The 21,243-nt window shown below is 34.5% G+C and overlaps 1 protein-coding gene across 2 annotated transcripts; it reads right to left on the reverse strand.

The window, feature by feature from the left end:
• Positions 1-67: 67 nt before the first annotated feature.
• LOC123905661 (DNA topoisomerase 1) lies at positions 68-20,263 on the reverse strand. Of its 2 annotated transcripts, none has more exons than XM_045955356.1 (23): positions 20,238-20,263; positions 16,369-16,495; positions 15,689-16,240; positions 14,603-14,961; positions 13,714-14,365; positions 13,449-13,535; positions 13,024-13,070; positions 12,211-12,320; positions 12,021-12,121; positions 10,623-10,715; positions 10,101-10,184; positions 8,889-8,972; positions 7,725-7,793; positions 6,655-6,714; positions 6,185-6,256; positions 4,990-5,097; positions 4,710-4,786; positions 4,071-4,154; positions 2,734-2,851; positions 2,542-2,631; positions 1,805-1,870; positions 1,333-1,428; positions 68-564 (listed from the first exon to the last, which is right to left on the reverse strand). In XM_045955356.1, exons 2-23 carry the CDS (start codon positions 16,435-16,437, stop codon positions 436-438), a joined length of 3,207 nt encoding a protein of 1,068 aa, XP_045811312.1. In that variant the 5' UTR covers positions 16,438-16,495; positions 20,238-20,263; the 3' UTR covers positions 68-435. The 2 variants fall into 2 exon arrangements, with proteins under 2 accessions (XP_045811312.1, XP_045811317.1); XM_045955361.1 differs by lacking the exon at positions 20,238-20,263 and adding an exon at positions 16,506-16,846 and having other exon boundaries at positions 16,369-16,465.
• Positions 20,264-21,243: the final 980 nt, after the last annotated feature.

Raw genomic sequence — 21,243 nt, forward strand, 5'->3', positions numbered from 1 at the left:
TTTATCTAATGTTGTGATTTTGTGATTTTGCTGTGAGTAGCTTATCCTTACAAATATAAATTAAGGCTAAAAGAATATCAACCCTTTGGCCAAACAAAATATCAGCTTTCAGGGCTTAATAAATTAAGTCAACATTCGGTACAATAAAGGGACAATTATACTGTCAAAAAAAAAAGGGGACAATTATACTTCTATCAAATAAATCGTATTGGCCAGCCTATATACACAAAATTGATGAACAACTACTGGTATACATTTGGATCCATCGAAGAATCTTCATTTGACTCTAAAAAAATCTTCCCTGACTCATCTGGGAATGGGAGTTGCAACTCTTGGTCGCATAATCGTCGAACTTACGTAATTGCTTATTGCATAAGTTAATGTTAATCAGGTGAAAACTCTGCAGCATTCATGCTAAGTACCCAGGTCAAAATCTTAGAAAACTTCAATAGCTTCATCATCTTCAACTTTAGCTTTGCCTTTGGGCCGACCAACACTTCTCACATTATTACCTGATAAAAGTTCAAGGGCCTTTTCCAAGGTGATTTCATTTGGCTTCGTATTCTGTATACCAATTTAAAGTGGGGAAAAGTCAAGGAACATACCCGGTTAAAACTGGTGTGTAACTAACTAAATTAGAGCACATACAACTTTCCAAAACAAACATTTGTAGCAATATGTAGTGGACATGAGTGTTAAGCTATATCAAAATAAGTAAAATAATATATTATCATATGGAAGAGCTAATCAAATCTGATCTACTGAGTTGCTCAATGATTCTATGGTTGAACTACAGTTTAGCTCTGACATTACAGTTGATCAAATTGATTCAGACGGACAATTTTCTTCAGTCAATTTTGTCAGAATTGGGAATTGTTTATAAACGTGCCCTCATACTCACCATCAAAATGTATCAGTTGAAAGAAAAACACAGGCACATCAAGCAAGCTGGTCTGACCTTACTTGCTCATGCTAACCTACCTCAAAAATAAGATATGCTTTTCTTAATTACGCTTCACTGTAATTTCTCCTCTTTAAACAACTCCCAAATTATAAATTTCTGAAAACATTGGTTGTGCATGTTATCCCTATACCAGCCCATATAACTCACAAATTATCTTGTCCCCAAATTATTAATTTCTGAAAATATTTGGTTGTGTTATCCCTATCTCGGACAATATAACTCTTCACAAGTTTATATATTTTCTTTTCTTAGCACTAATGTTTTTACTTACATTCTAATTTAGCTTATAAAGCCTCTTGCAGTTGTTGCAATTGCAAAGACATGAAGGAAATAAAATCTTAATAAAAAATAATAAACTATAATTATACCTTAGGAACAAGAGCAATTTTGGGTCGATATCTAATAGAATAGCCATCCTTTGCAACCTTTAATATGACAGGATGTCCATCCTTAGGATGCTTACCCTAATCCAGAAGAGAACATTTACAAAGTTAGCAATAACTAAAGAACACAATACAAGGAGAAAGAGAGAGAGAGAGAGAGAGAGAGAGAGAGAGAGAGAGAGAGAGGATTTATTGACTTCAGTGTGCAATAATTATACTAATCATTAACATCTTGCAAGCTGAATATTTATTAAAAAAAAATTAAAAAAAATCCTTCATTTGATTGAAAGTTTGCCTTCCACTTATCATGTTCATAAAATATTATTACTACACCAAGATTGTCTTACACAGCACAACCATATATATAAAACTCAACTGTTCATCATAAAGTCAGTTGTCAAAAATTGACATGCAAAATCAACAAGACAACTAGCTCAACTAGAATTGGGAAACATACCAATGTCAATGGATATTGTAGCAACACAAGTGCGTCTTCGAGGGTGATAGAGTCCACATCCTTTACCTGAAACAACCCAAATTCTGAGACCTTTTCTTTTATTGGAAGATATAATAATAGGCCAGACTTGCACAATTAGCTCGTAAACCCATGATCCATGAAAAACATAGAAGTGTCAACCCGACCAGTAGTTGCACAAAAGCATGCACAGCAAACATACTCTCAAGTCAAATTCAAAAGGCAGAGAGAAAACTTCAAGCAAAATTGAAATAATAGCCACATTATTCAACATGGTCATTGAATATAACTCTACCAATTTAATTTCAACAATCAAGATCAACAAAAGAGAATTTTAGACAAAAATGATAGTCCCTGCCCCTTGAATAAAAACAATTTCAAGTTTACTATCAAGTTGCATTCAGCAGACTGCATTACCATTTTCTAAAGTCTTAATATTCATATTACTTGTTTTATCAAATAAGAAGACTATATACTTGCATCCCAAGTAATTTGTACCTAAATGGCCTTTCTAATTTCCAAGTCTTACAAATTCCTTCGTTCAAGAAAATGTAAACTTCTTGTAATACTATTAGAATACTGCACAATATTTATAGCCAAATTGGAGAGAAAAACTTCTTTGTGCCATTGATACAAACTATTATGACATACCTCACATTAATGCCCTAAAAAATTAAACTAAACTGTCTTGAAGAGTTGAAAATTCTAGTATGACATACATGAGGAACAGAGGCTCTTTTAGGTGTGTATCCCTTCCTGTCTTCTCCAAGCTGAACATAGATTCCATAAGGACCACTTTTCAGAAGAATCTGAGGGAAAAGAAATGCCAATTATACAAATATTTAGCAGTTCAAACAAGTCAAATTACACCAGTTCATTAAAACGTACAACAGACCCGAGGTTAAGCAAACCTTTTCATTTGAACCACTATTAAAACCTAGGAGTTTTGGTTCCTCTATCGTAGTGTTTTGCTGAGGTGTATCTTCCTCATCATCATCATCACTGCTATATAATGTTTTAGCAATATACCTGTTTTCAGCAATCACAAGTACCACTCATAAATTTGTAATTTCCAAGAATAAAGTGTTTCACAAGGCAAAAATACAGTAATGAGGACAAGAAAAATAGAAGTCTGAAAATTTATACAAGACCCCATATGAGTTATGCATATCCTCAATTTCAAGAGACCATATACTATTACAGTTTTAGGAGTAATTGAGTATACTAAATGCATGCTTTGAATCACCAAAAAATATCAACGCATTAGCATAAAATCAATCAGTTCAAAAAACAGAGGCTTCGCTTAAAAAAACAGTACTCCCTCCGTTCCTTATTATAAGAGCCTCCCAACAAAAATTATGGGTATTAAGAAAAGTAGTTCTAGTAATAAATTTGTCAAAAAGTTGTGGTACTTACATATTTATCCCTATAATTATTGATATCATTAGAAACATAATATGTGTTTTCCGATGGTATTTTAAATAGTGGTATTTTTTTAACATAAATCATTAATGCATGTTGAAAAGGGTCTTATATTAAGGGAGAGAGAAAAATTTAAAAAGGGTCTGATAATTAGGGACGGAGGAGTACCATGTAGAATCACAGTGATGCTTACAATACATGACTGCTCATAAGTAAAGCATAGCAGTAACAACGAAAACATTTTCCCAGAGATCCATTATATGAATCAAATGATACTATAATGTCTTTTTGTGGATCATGACTAATGGAAAACCATTTAAAACTAAAGCCTTTTAAATAGCTTGGCTAGGCCTATAGTTTTTCTTAGCCTCTACTGCAATTGGACAATTCTCCATCTAACTTCTGTATTGATTGACCTGACCTCTAGTTGTATTGGCCTCTATTTCTATTGGACAATTCTCCATCTAATCCACGATATTTGTCAGGGACCCCAGAGGTCTTCGCCCTTCTTAGCATAAACCCAAACCACAGGCATAATTCTCTTCTTTTTTTCACAAAAGGTATTATCTTTTTCATATACTCTTTTAATTCTACTTGTATGAAAAGCTCGTGCTACTGGACCCATTGATTAAGTCAAATGATTGTTTGCTCATCGGACCTAACTATTGTATATGATTTATTTGCATCGAGGAAAAAACATAATTAACCACCATTCTTCCAAATGTGTAAACTGTAATGTAGAACACAAGCTCGCCATTGTGAAAATCACACAACAGTTACGCTATAACTTCGAACCTACAGGCCAAATATATAGTATAATACTCACTTGCACCTCGGATGTTGATCACAGCCTATAAAGTAGCCAGCACCAAATCTACTTACTTTAAATATAAGTGTTCCTTCCGTACAACTGAAACAAGTCAAATCAGAAGTTAACAAGGGAATATAAGAAGCAAAACAGGCAACATGTAATGAATGCAATCAACAAATCATTTTCTATAGATAAAATCAGAAAAATCACATTCACGAGACAAAATAATTAGCCCAATATAACTAGAACATTACAAGATGAGTTCATATAGTCTACATTCATCAAGTCTTGGTCTCTGCATGTACAAACCAATTTTACGTTGAGCTTTAAATCAACTTTATTTTCAAGACTGCAAGTGACGAGGATCAAACTCTTCTTACCCGAAAGGAGCACTTACTCCCCTGAAAGATACAAGAAATATTCTTTAACCATATACACCAAAGTGGAAAAGATTCCACATTTCCACAAGATTGTTACTTCTTTCCTTTTCCCTAAACTAGTAATCTAGAGGTAAAACCCAACGCTCCAAAAATTCCAAACAAGAAATTCCAGAAAGAAATAATTACAAAACAGTGTAAGAAACCTTATGTGGCACAAACATCCAGCATGTATTTGATATTAAACAATTTCCACCCATAATGTGGCATAACTTACCTTGGGCACACCCGGCTCTTATCTGGGAGAGAACCAAATAAGTAATCCGCAAATTTTTTTTCTAACATCTTCTCAACCTGTGCAAGTATAAAAATCATTCGTGAGTAGATAAGATGAAAAAATATGCTGCACATTTTGCTTCCAGGCTATCATAGTCTCTAACAGCATTTGCAAACATACAAAGTGCATTGAAAACAATGCGAAGAGAGCATATCAAGAAAACATAATTTGAGACCCCAACAAAATGGCAAGCCTTGAGCAAAGAAGAGAGAAGCCACACCTGGTGAATATGAACATTAGAAGTACGCTCACAATATGATTTAAACCGCGTCCAATAATCTCCAAGGAGGCCTTTCCATTTGGTTAGTCCAGCAGAAACATTATCAAGCTGAATAAAAAAAGACACATTTTTATTGAAAAATGATAGGAAAATTAACAATGACCAACTAGCTCAAACAGTAACAAAGAAATCATATACAATATTTATTTATTCTATACTAATTGATAGGTTGACCAAGAGTTGTACCACTCTTCACTGTATGGCTCACTCTAAATCCTAGGTAAAATGAGTCTATTCAATTTTTCAACTATTTATATATTTAGTACAGTGATGAATGGCATCTAGAGGATCGAAAAAGTTTTTCCCCATGAGGATAAAGAAATATCTACAGTGAGTAATGAGTATTTGAAGAAGTTTTTAAGAACTGCTGAAGATAGAAGAAAGGTTGCACTTATATGCTGGTTTTTCATCAAAAGCAAATAATTATGATTCTTTTGACTCTCCATTGAAGATAGGTGAACATTAGATCCTGAATATTCTTTTGCAGTCTACCTCTTCTTCTTGTTGCGAAAGGAATTGGTGTACTTATTCATTAATTCACTCTTTGAAAATAAACAAATTAAATACTAATAGAGCAAAAGACTTGGTTTGTGTGCATTCGAATTCGATGCTTTTGTCTAGGAAAAGTGATTAATACAAGGGGGTACTAAGATGTGGGATATTTGTGGATGTACATGGGATCACCTCGAAGGTCTTTACTACTGTTTGCTGGCTATTTTTGTTTTAATGAGAAAGACAGTCACATGAAATCAATCAATATGTCAGAAGGATTGGTTCAACTCAACCAAGATGAAGTAGAAAGGGTGAGATCCTTCCTTAGTAAATTAGAGAAACCAACAGTTGTTGTTGCTGAGTAGATTTGGAGGAAGGAAATAATTATAGTTGGTGAGTTTTAAAATAATCTCTATTGCCATCAAGATTCCCACCCTTCACGAGAATGAAAAGGAGGGAAAGCATGAGTAAAATATATTCCCAGGAATTGATGAGACCGAGGAATATTTTTCCAAAACATGTAAAAATTATAAATAATATTCCCAAGTCTGCTTCCCTGGGAATGTTTTTGCATTTGGAAGAAATATGATCTAAAATACATTGCAGAGATCAAGTGAAGAGGGGACACAATCTCAGTATATACCTCAGTTTCCATATCGGCGGTGAAACTGTAGTCTGTGACCTCTGAAAAATGATGCGACAGAAAAGCTGAAACCTAAATATCACCCAAAAACAGCATAAAACTCATCATAAATCACAACACGGACACATCTCACTTCTACAAAGCAAAAGATAACTAAAAATGGACAGAACCAACCATATATGGTATATCATATAAACTCCATTTATTATTATTATCAGAATTAGAAGGAATATATCCACCAATATGTATTGTAGCTTGAAATTAGAGTGTTTATGTGCACAGAAAAGGAAAAACCAGAATAATAGAAGATATAAATCAGTTGATTCCAAAACGTCAACCTACTAAAAGGCATGACCAACAACATCATTTGAAGCCTTCATTTGCAGAATATTAATAATGTAGTACAACAATAGAACTGGTATTTTCATCCCACCCAACAATAAATTCAAAACTTCAAGTTCAAAGCTTACCATACGACCACGAAATTCTGGAGACAGAACACGACTTTTTACTGTCACGTAGTTTCTATCCTGAAGCAACAAACAAGTGAGGCCTCAGAATTCTTTCAAACTGATATTTAAAATTTGACATATGCAATGCCATAAAATTTCCGTGCAAGATGCAGTGAACATGTTGAAATAAATAATTTAAAATCTGACATATGCAATACAATGCCATAAAATTTCCGTGCAAGATACAGTAAACATGTATGAGTTGATAAGTTGAGTACTTTATTATGATTCATGAGAGAACAACATAACGTCATATCATATGATTCATATAGCCAACTTCAGCTGGTGGGTATACGCTTTAATTGTATCCAGTAATATATCCTGAAAGTTTCTCCTATGTTCAGGTGCCTCGGTTTTTCCTGGAACTTCAACCTCGTGAAGCAGGAAACCTGTTAAGCAAATTACTAGCTTCTGGGTGACATAAAAACTTCAACCTTTTGTCGGTACTCAATTGTGACTTTTATTGGTATTTACTTACATGTTCTGCTTAAGATTACAAAAAAAATTATGAATTGAGTAATTTGTTTAGTTTTTCAGCATTAAGCATTTATTATTTATTTAATCTGTATAAAATATTCTAGAATAGCAATCATCCTGCTATGCGCTATAGCGCTTTCAGGGTCATCCACTCCACTATCCTAGATTGATAAATGGCAGAGAAGCCAAAAGATTAAAGAGATGGGTAATGAACCCAACCTGTTTTCATAACCCGTGAAAATACATAAATCCTAGTGTAAGATTCAACTCTTTGGCCTGTCAGCTTTCAAACTAATTCGAGCAGCATCGCATTCCACTTTCTCTTAATTCTCTCCCCTTCCATCCATGCAACTTCCATCTCAAAAAACCTTGTCTAGTAGTGACCTTCCTTTTCCAATGAACAACAATTTTTTTTCGATTTAATTTATTAAGTATCCGGTTCAACGGCAGTTCAACCGGGTGAACCATGACCCTGAGCTCTTATCGGTTTTTAAAACATTGATAATTATCGATGATCGCAACTTGTAACTTAATGTCCCCGAGTCAAATACCTGTAAAACTCTTAATGTGCTTGCATATGTTGAAGGTCTTCCAATCCCAAGCTCTTCAAGCTTCTTAACCTGTGACATGCAAATATCATAAGGGAAATGCTAAAAAGATACAACAAAACAAAAAAGGTGTAAAAGAAATTAAATCTCTCTATCTCCTCCTTGCCAAACAAAGCATGTATATTTCAAAGAGCTCCAATTCATGTTGAACTCAATATGTGCCAATAGATCTATTTATTTCAGATAACGTAGAAGATAATTTAAAATTATAAATCATATCATATGTACATGATAAAGAATTCAATATATGCATATTTGTGCACAAGTTCATTGTAACAAAACACCCAATATAGCCTCTCTGTGCACAAGCCGACGGCATGAGGGACTGTCGCTAGTTAATAGCCAACCACAAGATTAATATGTTTAAAACATTATCTCATTATGCACAATTTTCTATCTTCAGATGAATTAACAGATGCAAGTTACTGAAGTTTCAATGAGTAATCATAAAAGTACACTGTTAGAAGGAAAAGAAAAACCAATAAACAAAAAGCAAGCATTAATAGAATATAAATTTCACCATTGAACTGAATTAGGTATCACTCCAAACGGAAATGGGTGTTGTTATTAAGACCAACTATTACGACTAAACTACAAACAAACAAATTGAAATCTCGTAGACTTGCACATCATTCAGAACTGGCTCAAGACATTACGATATATGGGAACATAAAAACCAACATTTTGAAACTTAACAATAGCATTGCTCAAAGGATGTATATAGCATAATTCCAGGCATGTTAAAATGCAATCTCTATGTAATCTCTATGTAGAGGAGTGCTAGCAACACACTCTTTAACAAACACACTCCAATACACTCTCTTTTATTGGTTAAAATTTATATGGGTCCCATAAAATTTATATGGGTCCACAGTTTTTTATGGGACCTATGTGAATTTCAACCAATAAAAGAGAGTGTGTTGGAGTGTGTTTGTTAAAGAGTGTGTTGATAGCATTATTCTCTCTATGTATTCAAAATATATAACTCATTGTATTCCAATATCAATCATAAATTACATACAACAAAAGAGTAGTAACAGCTGAAATCAGCACAGTAATGGTCTATAATACTCCTTTAAGCATAACGAAAGACACAAAATGACTTACCAATGATGATTCGGAGTAACGTGGTGGCGGTTGTGTATGGTGCTGACTCACCTCAGTTTCAACAAGATGTAACGGATCCTCTGTCTATATAATAAAAGTCAATGAAGAGAAGGGTGTTGCATAATTTATGGCATCAATAAATATTGGAGCATAAATGAGTAATTATGTCCAAAAAAACAAGGCAATCAGGAATTAGTTTTAATCGGCCAATGGTGCAAGTCCAATTTCCGATTGATATGTACAACTATCCGCACCATAAATGGGAATTCATAGATTAGAAACACAAAATAGATACATAAAAACCTAGCATAAGGCAAGGTATGAACAATTAGCAAAATGAATAGCAAATCTTAAGAGACATAAACACATTATTGAGCCTCCATTGAAGTTGATCCTTGACATGCAACTAAGTCCCCCTATAACCTATTGACTAAGTGATCAAAGTTCAATAGTTGTTGTTGCTGCCCCATTCTTGCTCATAGAATTGGGAGTTTGGGTCTAACTCATCCCTACAAAACCGGCTTGTAAGGTGAGTATTGCATCTACTTATAAACTCTTGTTCAGGCCATCTCATATCCGATGTGGGACCCTTAACAAACACCCTCACACCCAGCACTATTGGGCTTGGTGGGTGGCCTGATAATGGACTTGGAGGAGTCTTTGATACCATCCTAGAATTGGGAGTTGGGCCTAACTCATCCCTACAAAACCGGCTTGTAAGGTGAGGATTGCCTCTACTTATAAACCCATGCTCAGGCATCTCATATCCGATGTGAGACTCTTAACACTTTCAAATAAAGCTTAGTTTCTACAGTGCACAAGGTAAAATGGACTTCTACATAGACAAACTTTAAATCCAAAGGGCTATTGTATGAGGAAAATTTGAAGAAAAATTTTACCATCCAGCCTCCACCTAACGACAAAAGCTTTTAGAAGAATTGGCTTCCCCAAATAGAAAAATAATAAAATAGAATGTGGAAGACGAGAAACTGCTACAATTTACATTTACATTTACAAGGGGCCTTGCTGTCTTGTCTGTATATATGCCAAGACCGTCCTTTTAAAACCTACTGGCCCTTGGCAAAGCAGCATAAGAAGCCAAGAAAAGCAGTGTATACAAATGAACTAACAAGGCACAGACTGGCACGTAAGTGGAGAGGCACGAAATTATTTTCAATAGCATAAACAACAATAAATTTCAAGAAATATTACCTTTAAGGAATTTAGAACCTCAAAAGCTAGATCGTGATTGGATCCATCACTGTCTCTATCTTGTCCAGCTTCAGTGACAATATCCTAGGAGTGCAAAAGAACCATGCATAAGTCAGGAACATCGGTTTTACTGCCCTACTCTTTCACAGGTACATGTGGGGATTCTCTACTTTAGCTTAAATTGATGGAGATACAAAACCATTCAAAGACCTAGAGGTTAAACATTTTGAAGCACTGGTACTTAACAGGAACGTAAAAAAAATTATCAAGTAATACACACAACACAATATAGAACCACATGAACTGAAAATAATACTATAGTCCAACGGTAACAATAAAAATTATGAGAACAAATTAACAGCAATAATTAATTTGATGGAAATTAACAATTATCATAATTAACAAATAAATAAACCCATTACTTGTGAAGCACAATTTACTGGTAAATGAATGATTACAAACCATCACAAGACTAAATAACATCACCTAACAATATAACGTAGATGCAGGAACTAACCATACCGTGAAAACTGCCTGATATCCAGGAAACTCAACCCTTGAGCTAGTAGACCGTAACATGATAGACTGGTCAGCATTTCCAATATCGACTTGTATCTGGAATTAGACAGACATTAGGAAACATATCGGGTCAAGAATAATAATATCAGATTGAAGCACGTGAACTTAACTTTAAATGAACACAAAGTATATTTCAAGATCATATATTATGTTAATGATCTTTATTTAGGACAGACACAATCTAACAATAGTAGACCTGTAAGTTGATCACTATAAAGATGAGATAGAAAAAATGAGTTTGCTGAGATACAATCTTTACTTTTTATAAACCAAGGTTCCATACAAAGAGGAAATTGATCACTATAACGATGAGTGGGAGAAATATAAAGATCAGACCTTAAATCGAAGAACCCAAGAATAAGATACATAAAAAGCTAAAGTATAAAGAAAGCTAAGGTATTACTGATATAAAAACACAATGCATATGTTGAATATTATATTGAGTATCATTACAGAAGGTAAATTTATGACTGCTGGGAGTCTGTCTCTCTCTCTCTTTTAGCATTATTTTGCAGCTACTTCTTTTGGAATAAACTGTTTGGTTTTTTGGATCAGTTTCTCTTATAACTAATTTCAGAGGTTTTGGCGTGCACAAAGAAACCAAAATTTGAGGCATGTTCTTTAGTTGCATTTCTTTAGTGTTTATGGCTGGAAAGGAATGCTAGAATTTTGAAAGACACTTGCTCAGCTATAGACTTTATCTGAGAGAGGTTTCTTTTAGTAGCCACCAATACGTGCTATGTTCATGGTGTATTGGCGCCACTGGTGATTTCATACATTTATAGAAAGCTATGTTGTCAATAGCATAGCAATGGTAGGGTTCGGCACGACGCCATCTCCCTGCAAGCCTCCTTCAGCAATGGTGGTTGTAGTTGTAGCAACCACAAATTGCAGAAAGTGAGTTTTCAATGAACCTAAAAAATGGTTTTTTGCTTATAATAGTGGCCGGAGGGAGTAGCATTTTGGGGTTCAGCGTTGTGTGCTGCTATCTCGGATTAACAACATAAATAGAAAGGTTTTGTTACATGTTCCAATTTCCTAGATTCCAGTTTGGCTGCCTTTTCTTGCGAGGATGTTTATCCTCTTTCTTTATACTTTTTTCTTCCTTAATAAAAATATTTGTTTTGGCGGTTCTTTAATAAAAATATTTTTTTGGTGTTTCCTTAATAAAAATATTTTAAGATTTAAAAAGCAGAAGAAAAAAAGTCCCATCACTTCGAAAGTGTGACTTCTAAATAAATCGACAGCCAATCATCCAAGCAAAAGTTATAAAATACAGCTGGTTAAAAAACGACTTCAAACATTTTATACTTTATTCCGATGGATATTTTGTATTCTAACCTTCTCAAGAATAGCTGGTTCCATCTGACATGAAACTGTTCTTGACCAAATAAGTGTGTAAAGCTTCAAGGATTCTTCATCTAACACCCCAGCCAGCATTGCTTACAAGTCATCAAGAATTAATGTTGTTAGCTGTAGCCCTTGATTAATCATTAAATTAAAATATTAATGAAAGAAGCACATATATTACATGGTAAATGACGTATGTCAGTTGGTCTAATGGCTTCATGGGCTTCTTGTGCATTTTTCACCTTTTTAAAATACTTTGGTGGACTTTGTGCAACAAAAGTTTGTCCGTACCTGCACCCAGTAAATTAAAACCGCATAAAAAATATTAAAACTTGCTTAAACACAAAATAAGCATTCATATTTAAAAAAAAAAAAAACTTAAATGTAGATAGAAAAAACTACACTTTTCATCCCGGAGCCACTTTTTTTTTTTGGCTTTCACCACCAGTTGAATCTGGTTCGGGGGTCAATTTTGGCATCAAGTGGTTCCAGCCCCCTCCTGATCGCAGTTGCGGGGGATCGAACCGCGGTCCTCCCTACCAAGTTCAGCGCCAATCACCACTGAACCAACTAACTATTGGTTCATCCCCGAGCCACTTTCTTACAACTATACATTTAAATAATTTTCTTGAGTTTCATTTTTTATTTATTAGACATGTTCGAGTAATTTTTAGGTATTTTCTTTTCTATTTCAATTTAAGTATATTTTCACGGTTGTTAGTTAGACTTTAGGGAAATAATACTTCGCAAATAGTTGACACATTAAAAGCCCATTACATGAAACCTAAACCTAATACTTCACTGCGTTTGACAAAACATGGCCTGCATGGTTGTTGGCAAAATGTAATTTTTACTCAAAAAAATGTATGAAAAATCCGTATAAGAAAATTAGCTTCTAGTAAGGTGCATGCTAATAAACTCATTTTATATTCAGTAGTATTGAAGCTCCCGTTGCAAGCATAAGCAGAAATAAGTATGGAGATGCACACATCACCTTTCAATTATCAGGGAGCGAATATTGGCAACAGCTTCATCAGAAATCTAAGAAAGAAAAGTCCAAGTGTTAAAAATAGAAACGATTATCCACAAACAAAATTATTGGATTGACAGAAAGACACTCTAAATAAATATAAATGACAACCACATGTGTGAACCCACTAGTAAAAATCAAAATTGCAGTCTCATGTGGAAGATAACAGGAGATTAGTTTACCCATCTAATTAGCCACGATTCATGACATAATTGTTATAGAAAAGCAATGTTAAATACGGTAAGTAGTTATACAACACAAGGAGGAGGATATATTTTGAGATGACATCGGCTTCAGTGGACAATTAATGATATGTAATATTTATATACAATGCACAATGAGTAGTTCAAAACTTTTCACCATATTCATGCAACCAAAGCGATACCTACATGGAATCCATCAGTTCTCATGTATGTTATCAAACCCACTGCTACACCATTAGACAGTTCAACTCCCTCGTAGAGTTTCTGAGCAATCTGCATTCATAATTCAATAGAGATTAATGAAAAAAAATTAATTCTAAAAAATCTAAAATGTAAACATAATCAAATCATAATTCCAGAGGAAAACCAGATATTGTTCATTACAGGCATGGTTAATTGTTATGTCCACGTCAAGTAGGAAAATAGGACAGGAATAAATTAAAATTAGTACCTTCATTGTCTGACTTGCTGAGAGGTTCAATTTATTTCCAGCATCTTGCTGAAGTGTTGATGTTATATAAGGTGTTGGAGGATTTCTTCGAACTTTGTTTTTTTTCATGCTAATAACCTGAAACTCTGCAGAGTTTACCTTGCCCTCAATATCCCTTGCCTCCCCATCAGAAGTAATTGAAAATTGAGTCAACTTGTTAGAATCAAAATGGGTCAAGCGAGCATCAAATGTTACGTCCTTGTTTGATCTCCGCTCTTTCCCATTAAACTTGGCCTTCATAGTCCAATACTCCTTGGGTTTAAATTGATCAATATCCATTTCTCTATCACATATAAGAGAAAGTGCAGCAGATTGAACTCTTCCTGCTGATTGGCAACCTGGTAACTTCCTCCATAGTAATGGTGAAATATTAAACCCAATCAAATAATCGAGGGCCCTCCGTGCAAGGTAAGCATGAACCAAATTCACATCAATCTCTCGTGGTGCTTGCAAAGCAGTTTTTATAGATTGCTCGGTTATTTCATGAAAGACAACTCTAGCCAGAAAAACATTATCGTGCAGAGCTCCTTGTTGGTGTAACATCTCAATTATGTGCCAAGCGATAGCCTCTCCCTCACGATCAGGATCTGATGCAATAATAAGATTTTCTGCTCTGTGAAACAACATAAGATGAATTAAGCAGGAGACAGGTTGTCGGACACTAGTGCATAAAAGCATGGAAGTGAGACAATCCATTGCAATCAATCATAATTAATTTGCTTGACTGTAATAACATAACAAATACTGAACAACAACCATGATTAGTGCACCCACAGAGAATTATACTAATACTAATATATAATAAACCGGTGCTGATGGAAAACTAGAGTAAGTGGATGTGAGAATGTACCCGCTCAATGCAAAATTGATGCTCTTCAGCTGAGTCCAGGCAGATGATGGAACTTCCCACACCATACTAAAATCATCGTCGGGCCGCACGGATCCAGACCTTGCAGCTAAGTCTCTTACATGACCATAGCTTGGCAATACTTCATACATATCACCAAGGTATCTCTGAATAACCTTTGCCTTCGTAGCAGACTCCACGACCATCACAGACTTTCCTGTTGGTGGATACAGTGGTTTTCCCGTAAAATTTCCTAGCGGCTTCTCCAGATCAACCTGGCTAGAGTTTACGTCCTTTTTCTTTGACCTTGTAGAAGCAGAACCATCGTGTGTTTCTTTTAAAGTGCTATCGGCCGAACTCTCCTGAACAAACCCATGTTAGCATCGATACCAGTGTTTCAAATTGCAAACCAGATTACAAGAGCCCTTTTCCCCCGGGAATCAGAGGGTTAAGACCCAAAAAATTGTGCCTCGCAAATTTGGCCACAATACTAAGGCTATGTTTGGATTGACAAATGGGATGAAATGAAATCATTAACAGCATAACTTATTTGAATGCTTTAAAATATGATATAACGGGACGAACCCCATCCAATACCTTGTTTTTTCTCCCCATCTAATTAGCGAAATAATAAAATTGAGCATTTTTTGTTCTCTGTTCAATCATTAAAATATCCAAACAACAAAAATACAAGTTTAGTACATGAATTCCACACCACTCTATATACGAAGTGGCAACTACCGCCAGAAACTCACACCCAACTGCAAGGTCCCGAGTTCAAACCCCAGGTGAAAAGTGTACAACCTAGCAATATCAACATTTGTCAGTTGAGCTAAGACTCACGGACATTCCACTCCACTATCTATTAAATATCCAAACATAATAAAAGTTTTACAAAACTTGTAATCACTACACCAGCATTGGAGCCACCATAATTATTTTTTCAAGTTTCAATGATTGTATAATAACTACTATAACTAAGCAACCATAATCTAAAACCTTATTTTCTAGTGTCTGATACATGCATTCAATCACTTCTATTTTCTTAAATTACTACTACGAGTCAATGTTTCATAGTCAATTACTAACCTTTACATTAGTCTTCTTCTTCTTCCCTTTGGAAGGTGGTTTTTTAGAAACTTCTTCACCAACAGCTTTCGACGAATCAGCTGAATCAGTTGCAGCAGAAATCTTAACATCTTTCTTTTTACTCGGAGGCTTCTTCTTCGTCGTCTTCTTAACACCATTAATTTTGGAATCCTTTTTATCACTCTTACTCACTTCACTTAAACCATTTTTCTCTACCTCCACATTTTTAACATTTTTATCCACAGATTCACTAGAACTAAAATCCTTATTATCCTTACCACCAACCGCAACAGCTTTTACCGTTTTCTTCCGTTTACTCTTCTTCTCCGGTGCAGTAGACGAAAACCGCAAACTCCTTCCAACGCCATTTTCCCAAAACGGTAAACTGAAACCGCTAACCGACGTAACATACTTCAAAGTATTGAAGTTAGTTGTTACACCGACAGAGCGAAACGAGAAACGGTTACGGTGTTGAACGGCGTTGGTAGTTAAATTCACGAGTGACGGTAAGTGCGGTGAGATTAACGGATTGTGTAACGACCTGAGTTGAAACTGCGAGACAGTTAAATTATTTAATTAAGACGTAATCATGATGATAATAATGAAGTAATTAAATTAAAATTGAAAATTAAGAAGAGATTAAGGGGAATTAGAATAGAGTGATTAATAGTTATTATTACCATGAAGTGGCGAAGAGAGCGAGAAGAAGTGGTGTTAGAGAAGAAGAAGGTTCTTTGGAATTGAATCATTGTTGTTTTGAGAGATTCTTCATTGAAAGTTGATTTTCATGGTTTTTGAAGGAAGGTTTTTGTATATGTTTGGTTGCACGTTGAGACAATGGAAACGCACGTCCCAGCCTTCCAAACGTGATTTTCCTTTTTCATAGGATGTTTGGCAAAGTGGCAGAGAAGTGATTTTACTCTCCAAACTCGAGTCTGGATGAAGCTAACTAAAATCAATTTTGAAGAAATTGAAAGTGTGTGGCATATATATCTTTCATCTTCCCATGTTACCCCTCACTCCATCAATTCTCTGTGCGGCTGGTTTTGTTTGTTTCACGTTAGGTTGAAGACAACGTGTCTGGAAAAGTGGAAACAGAGAAGGGAAAAGTGGTGGAAAAAATTCTGAAGAAGTAGAAGAAGAAAGAAGTAGCGGCTGGGGAAAGAGAGAGATTAGGATTGTAACAATTGGATATTCTTATTTTATGAGATGGGTATTGGCTGAAAATTGCTTTTTTCGCCCCCCATGTTCCTCTTTAACCCCCCAAAAATCCCAAAATAACCTTGAATTTGGGGGGTTTAGGAAGCTATGGATCTTAGGATCCGAAATATATTATGTTTGGTTCGTGGGATCCGAAACAAGCCAATTATAGATGGGAACACGTTTGGGGGGGGGGGGGGGAAATTGTGCTTATACGTTGGTTTGGAGTCTACAATCCAAAACCAATTATGTTTGGATTCTGCGAACCAAAATGGTCACGAAAATCACAGGTTTGGATCCTGCGAACCGAAATGGTCACGAAAATCACAGGTTTGGATCATGCGAACCGAAATGGTCACTAAAATTACAGCTTTGGAGTGTACAGTCCAAAATCAAGTTTTCTGCAGAAATTTTTTACAGTTTTACAGGCCAACATTATGCATGTTCGGAATTTGCTCTTTTGCACTAAATTAAAAGTTAAAAATAACCATTGTCATTACATACGATAACTTCAAACATAATCAAATAAATCACAACTTCAAACTCTAAAACGTAAATTACAACTTCAAACTTAAAAACAATTCAAGCAAAATGAGTTCGTCTTCATTTGGCTTCATTATAGCCTCTTTTTTGCACCATTCGATCATCTCATCTCGGACCTTATACTTTTCACACTTAAAAAAAAATAATTGGCAGTGTTAACCAAAATATTTGCGGGTTCAACTACATTAGGTTGTGCAATGTCGGGTTCATCGATGTTCGGTTTCATTTCAAACGGAGGTTCGGCCATCACAAACCCTACCTATCACAATAAATTTCAAAATTTTTAAAAGCTGTCCAGTTTGGCATGTGGGATCCGAAATGAGTTCGGATTGTATGAGCCAAACGCGACTGCGATCATAAAACCATGAAAATTGAAAAAATGAACGGTTTAAAGTGCTTATTACCTCTTGTATGACTCCGATTGAGTATTGCGCCCCTCTTTGAGTGAATAAACGTTGCTTTCAAGTCTCTGATACGCCAAAAAAATCGCCCTAGCTCCAAAGCTCCCAATTGAGTGTCCAAGTGGTTATGAAAGTGCAACTTCTGAAATATAGGCTATATAGACTCTATTCGGATCCTACACACCGAATATGAGCGTTTCCAGTTGGTAGAATCCGAAATGATGCAAAATTTTAAAAATCAAAGCATTTCGGATTGTACAGTCCAAAATCAAGTTTTCCTGGGCAAATCATCAACGATGTACAAGTCAGGCATAGCCAGCCAATGGCTTGTTTAAACTGGTTTCGGATTGTATGGTCCATATCAAACAAGTTTCGGCTTCCATACTCCAAAACTGTTAAAAATAAGGATGTTCGGATTGTACAGTCCAAACTCAGGTTTTCCAGGGCAAAACATCACGTACAAGGCAGACATAACCAGCCAATTGCTTGTTTAAACTGATTTCGGATTGTATGGACCATAACAAACAAATTTCGGATTCTAGAGTCCAAACGCATTTATAGGGTCAAAATGGTCACTTTGGGGGGCCTTGGAGGAAACAATGGGGGGGAAAAAAGCAATTACCACGTATTGGCTTGTATAAGCCCATATTTTATTTTTGAAGCAAAGTCCATATATTATTACTTTTCACAATTTTTGCAACTAATAATAATAATCCTGTATTTTGCTAAAAAAAAAAAAATAAAGAGAATGTTAACATGTGCATATATGGCACATGTTAAGGTAGTAAAAATAGAAATTATGTCTTAGAATTTGTCCATTTTAACTTTTCAAGCATTAAATATCTTGTATCATTAAATGTTAAATTTCTATATTAAGATATTTTATCATGTGCCCTATATGCACATGTTAACAATACCCAAAAAATAATAATAATGTATAATAATAGTAATTACCTATTTGTGCCAAAAAAAATTAATTACTATCAATTTTTTTTTATAATTACTATATAGTTTCAAAATTTTCACATTTGGTGTCATGATTTTATTAGAGACAGATTCATCTAGTTTGATACCTATATAGTTTTATTATATAGACCGATTCATTCTACCAGTTTAATCTGGTTTGTCGTGCGGTTCGACCAGTGACTCAGTGGTTCGACCAATGAACCAGTGAACCAGTATCATCTCCGGTTCGATGTCCGATTCGGTTTTAAAACACTGATTCTAAGCGATTAATTTTTAGTTACATGGAAACTTACCTATTTACCCTTAAACTTCTTCTTCTTCACATCACTCAGATTCAAAGTCATATGGATCTGTCTTTCCCCTTTGAAAGCTTGAGGTCATAAAACAAGTATTTAGAAATGAAAAAATGGTGTGTCGGGTATAATTATTTCTCTTCTTCTTATGTTACCCTTCACTGATTTTCTACTGGTTTCTTTGTTGTGGTGCGGCTGCTACAGTACTTTATTCTAGGTTGATGAAGAAAAGCAAGCAGTTGGGCTCAACTTTGACCCGGTAGTGGCCCATTTTGCTCTTAGGTTTTTTATTTTATTTTTACACTGGTGTGCAAAGAAATGGTTTGGTTTTTTTATTAAAAAATCATAACTATAATACAATATGCATTTTAATAAAAAAACATATAAATAATTAAATTTAATATTACAAAAATTAAATTAAACATGATTTTAAATACACATGTGTAAGTTTGTGTAAAAAAAAATGCACATGTGTAAGTTCATTTTGTTAAATATGCATTCAAAATCAATTTTAGTTCAAACTATCCAAACAACATAAAAAGTTGAGAATCACTTTAAAATTTATGTATCCAAACATAAATCAATTATGTTCAACTCACTTTTAACCAAACTCAATTCTCTCAAACTCAATTATCTTCGCCGCCAAACCAAACATACACAACAAGTATATGGGCTAATTGTTTTTGCCACACCCGGCCCAATTAAATTGTGTATATATATCTTTTTTTTTTGTCTTATTTATTTATTTATTTATATGTTATTATATTTTTATTATTGTGGAGCTGTGACTATTAGTTTCTTTTGAAAAAATATTAAAGCCACAAACAAAACAAGTGCTGGTAAAACATGGTCCAGACTGCATTTAAAATGATTATTTATTTATTTTATTATGAAGACCCAAACTATTTTTTTATTGATTTGTTATTCATTTATTTTAAATACATTTAAAACCTATATTGGTAATTACATATTCAAAAGCAATTTTAATTTAAACTATCCAAACAACATGAATTTGTGATAATCACTTTTAGTAAATGTATCCAAACATAAATCACGTTTGGTTTAACTCACTTTTAATCAAACTCAATTTTGTCAAACTCAATTCTCTCAAACTCAATTCTTGTCACCGCCAAACCAAACACACACTTTGTGAGAACGAAGAAAGGGTTTAAGCGCTGCCTGTAAATTGCATTGCGGTTCGGACAGGGAATTTGTTTGTATGTGAGTTGACAGTTAAACGGAAGTGGTTTGGGCTACTTCAGAATCTATTGCTTTTTGCACCCCTGTTGTGTCTGTTAAGGCTCTTTTTCGTAAAAAATAGCATATAACCGATAAGCTAGCTTATAGCAAACGAGCTTATAGCGGATAGCTTATAAGCTAACTTTTAGCTTTGGAATCTGTAGTGTTTGGTAAAATTAGCGGTTGACTAGCTTATAAGTATTAAATGACATTAAAAATATATGTTTAATTAATATTTAATTTTTTTCAAGTAAGATGAAAGAAGTATAATTGGAAGAAAAAATGATAAGCTAATGCGCTATTTGAAATAGCGTTTGAAAAATAAATTATAAACTAGTAAAATAAGTTATAGGCTCTTTTTGAAAAACCGTTACCAAACAGAATTTTTTTTAACTAAATGAGCTTATAAGCTAGCCTATGTGTCTTCTCAATCAAAGTACAGAGATGATAAGACTACCCACAATGGTTTCAACACCATTTTATATTCAACACCCACTTTTTCACTCCACATCATTTTCTCTTTCTTCCACCTAATCATTCAACACACATTCAACTTTTACCCTCTCCAATGGTTTTTATATTCAACACCATACCCCACCACTTTCTCTACCCCACCACTTTCTATTTCATATTCTTATTTAAATTTTAATTTTTGTTTTTATGATTAAATAACATTATAATTATCGATTAAAATTAAATTAAAATCACTACAACATTTTAGACCTACCGCAACACCTAAAATTTGCAATGTAAAAAAACCGTTCTCGTAGAGCATTATAAGCAACGGTTTTCATATTTTGTTGCAATAGTGAATCAAAATTTTGTAAACCTATTGCAACAGCGCTAAACCGTTCCTGTATATCCAAATAGAACGGTTTTTTCTTAGTTATCTCCGGCAACACTTGAAAACCGT

This window comes from Trifolium pratense, linkage group LG1 (genome assembly GCF_020283565.1).
Source record: "Trifolium pratense cultivar HEN17-A07 linkage group LG1, ARS_RC_1.1, whole genome shotgun sequence".
In the NCBI taxonomy this organism is placed as follows: Eukaryota; Viridiplantae; Streptophyta; class Magnoliopsida; order Fabales; family Fabaceae; genus Trifolium; species Trifolium pratense.

Bases quoted from the DNA above. Each gene is read 5' to 3' on its own strand.
- LOC123905661 (XM_045955356.1), bottom strand. From the start codon at position 16,437: ATGATTCAATTCCAAAGAACCTTCTTCTTCTCTAACACCACTTCTTCT. The intron at 13,071-13,448 runs GTAGGTATCGCT...TTTCTTTCTTAG, and splicing joins TGAGAACTGATGGATTCCAT to ATTTCTGATGAAGCTGTTGC. The intron at 4,787-4,989 runs GTGTGGCTTCTC...ATACTTGCACAG, and splicing joins CTAATGTTCATATTCACCAG to GTTGAGAAGATGTTAGAAAA.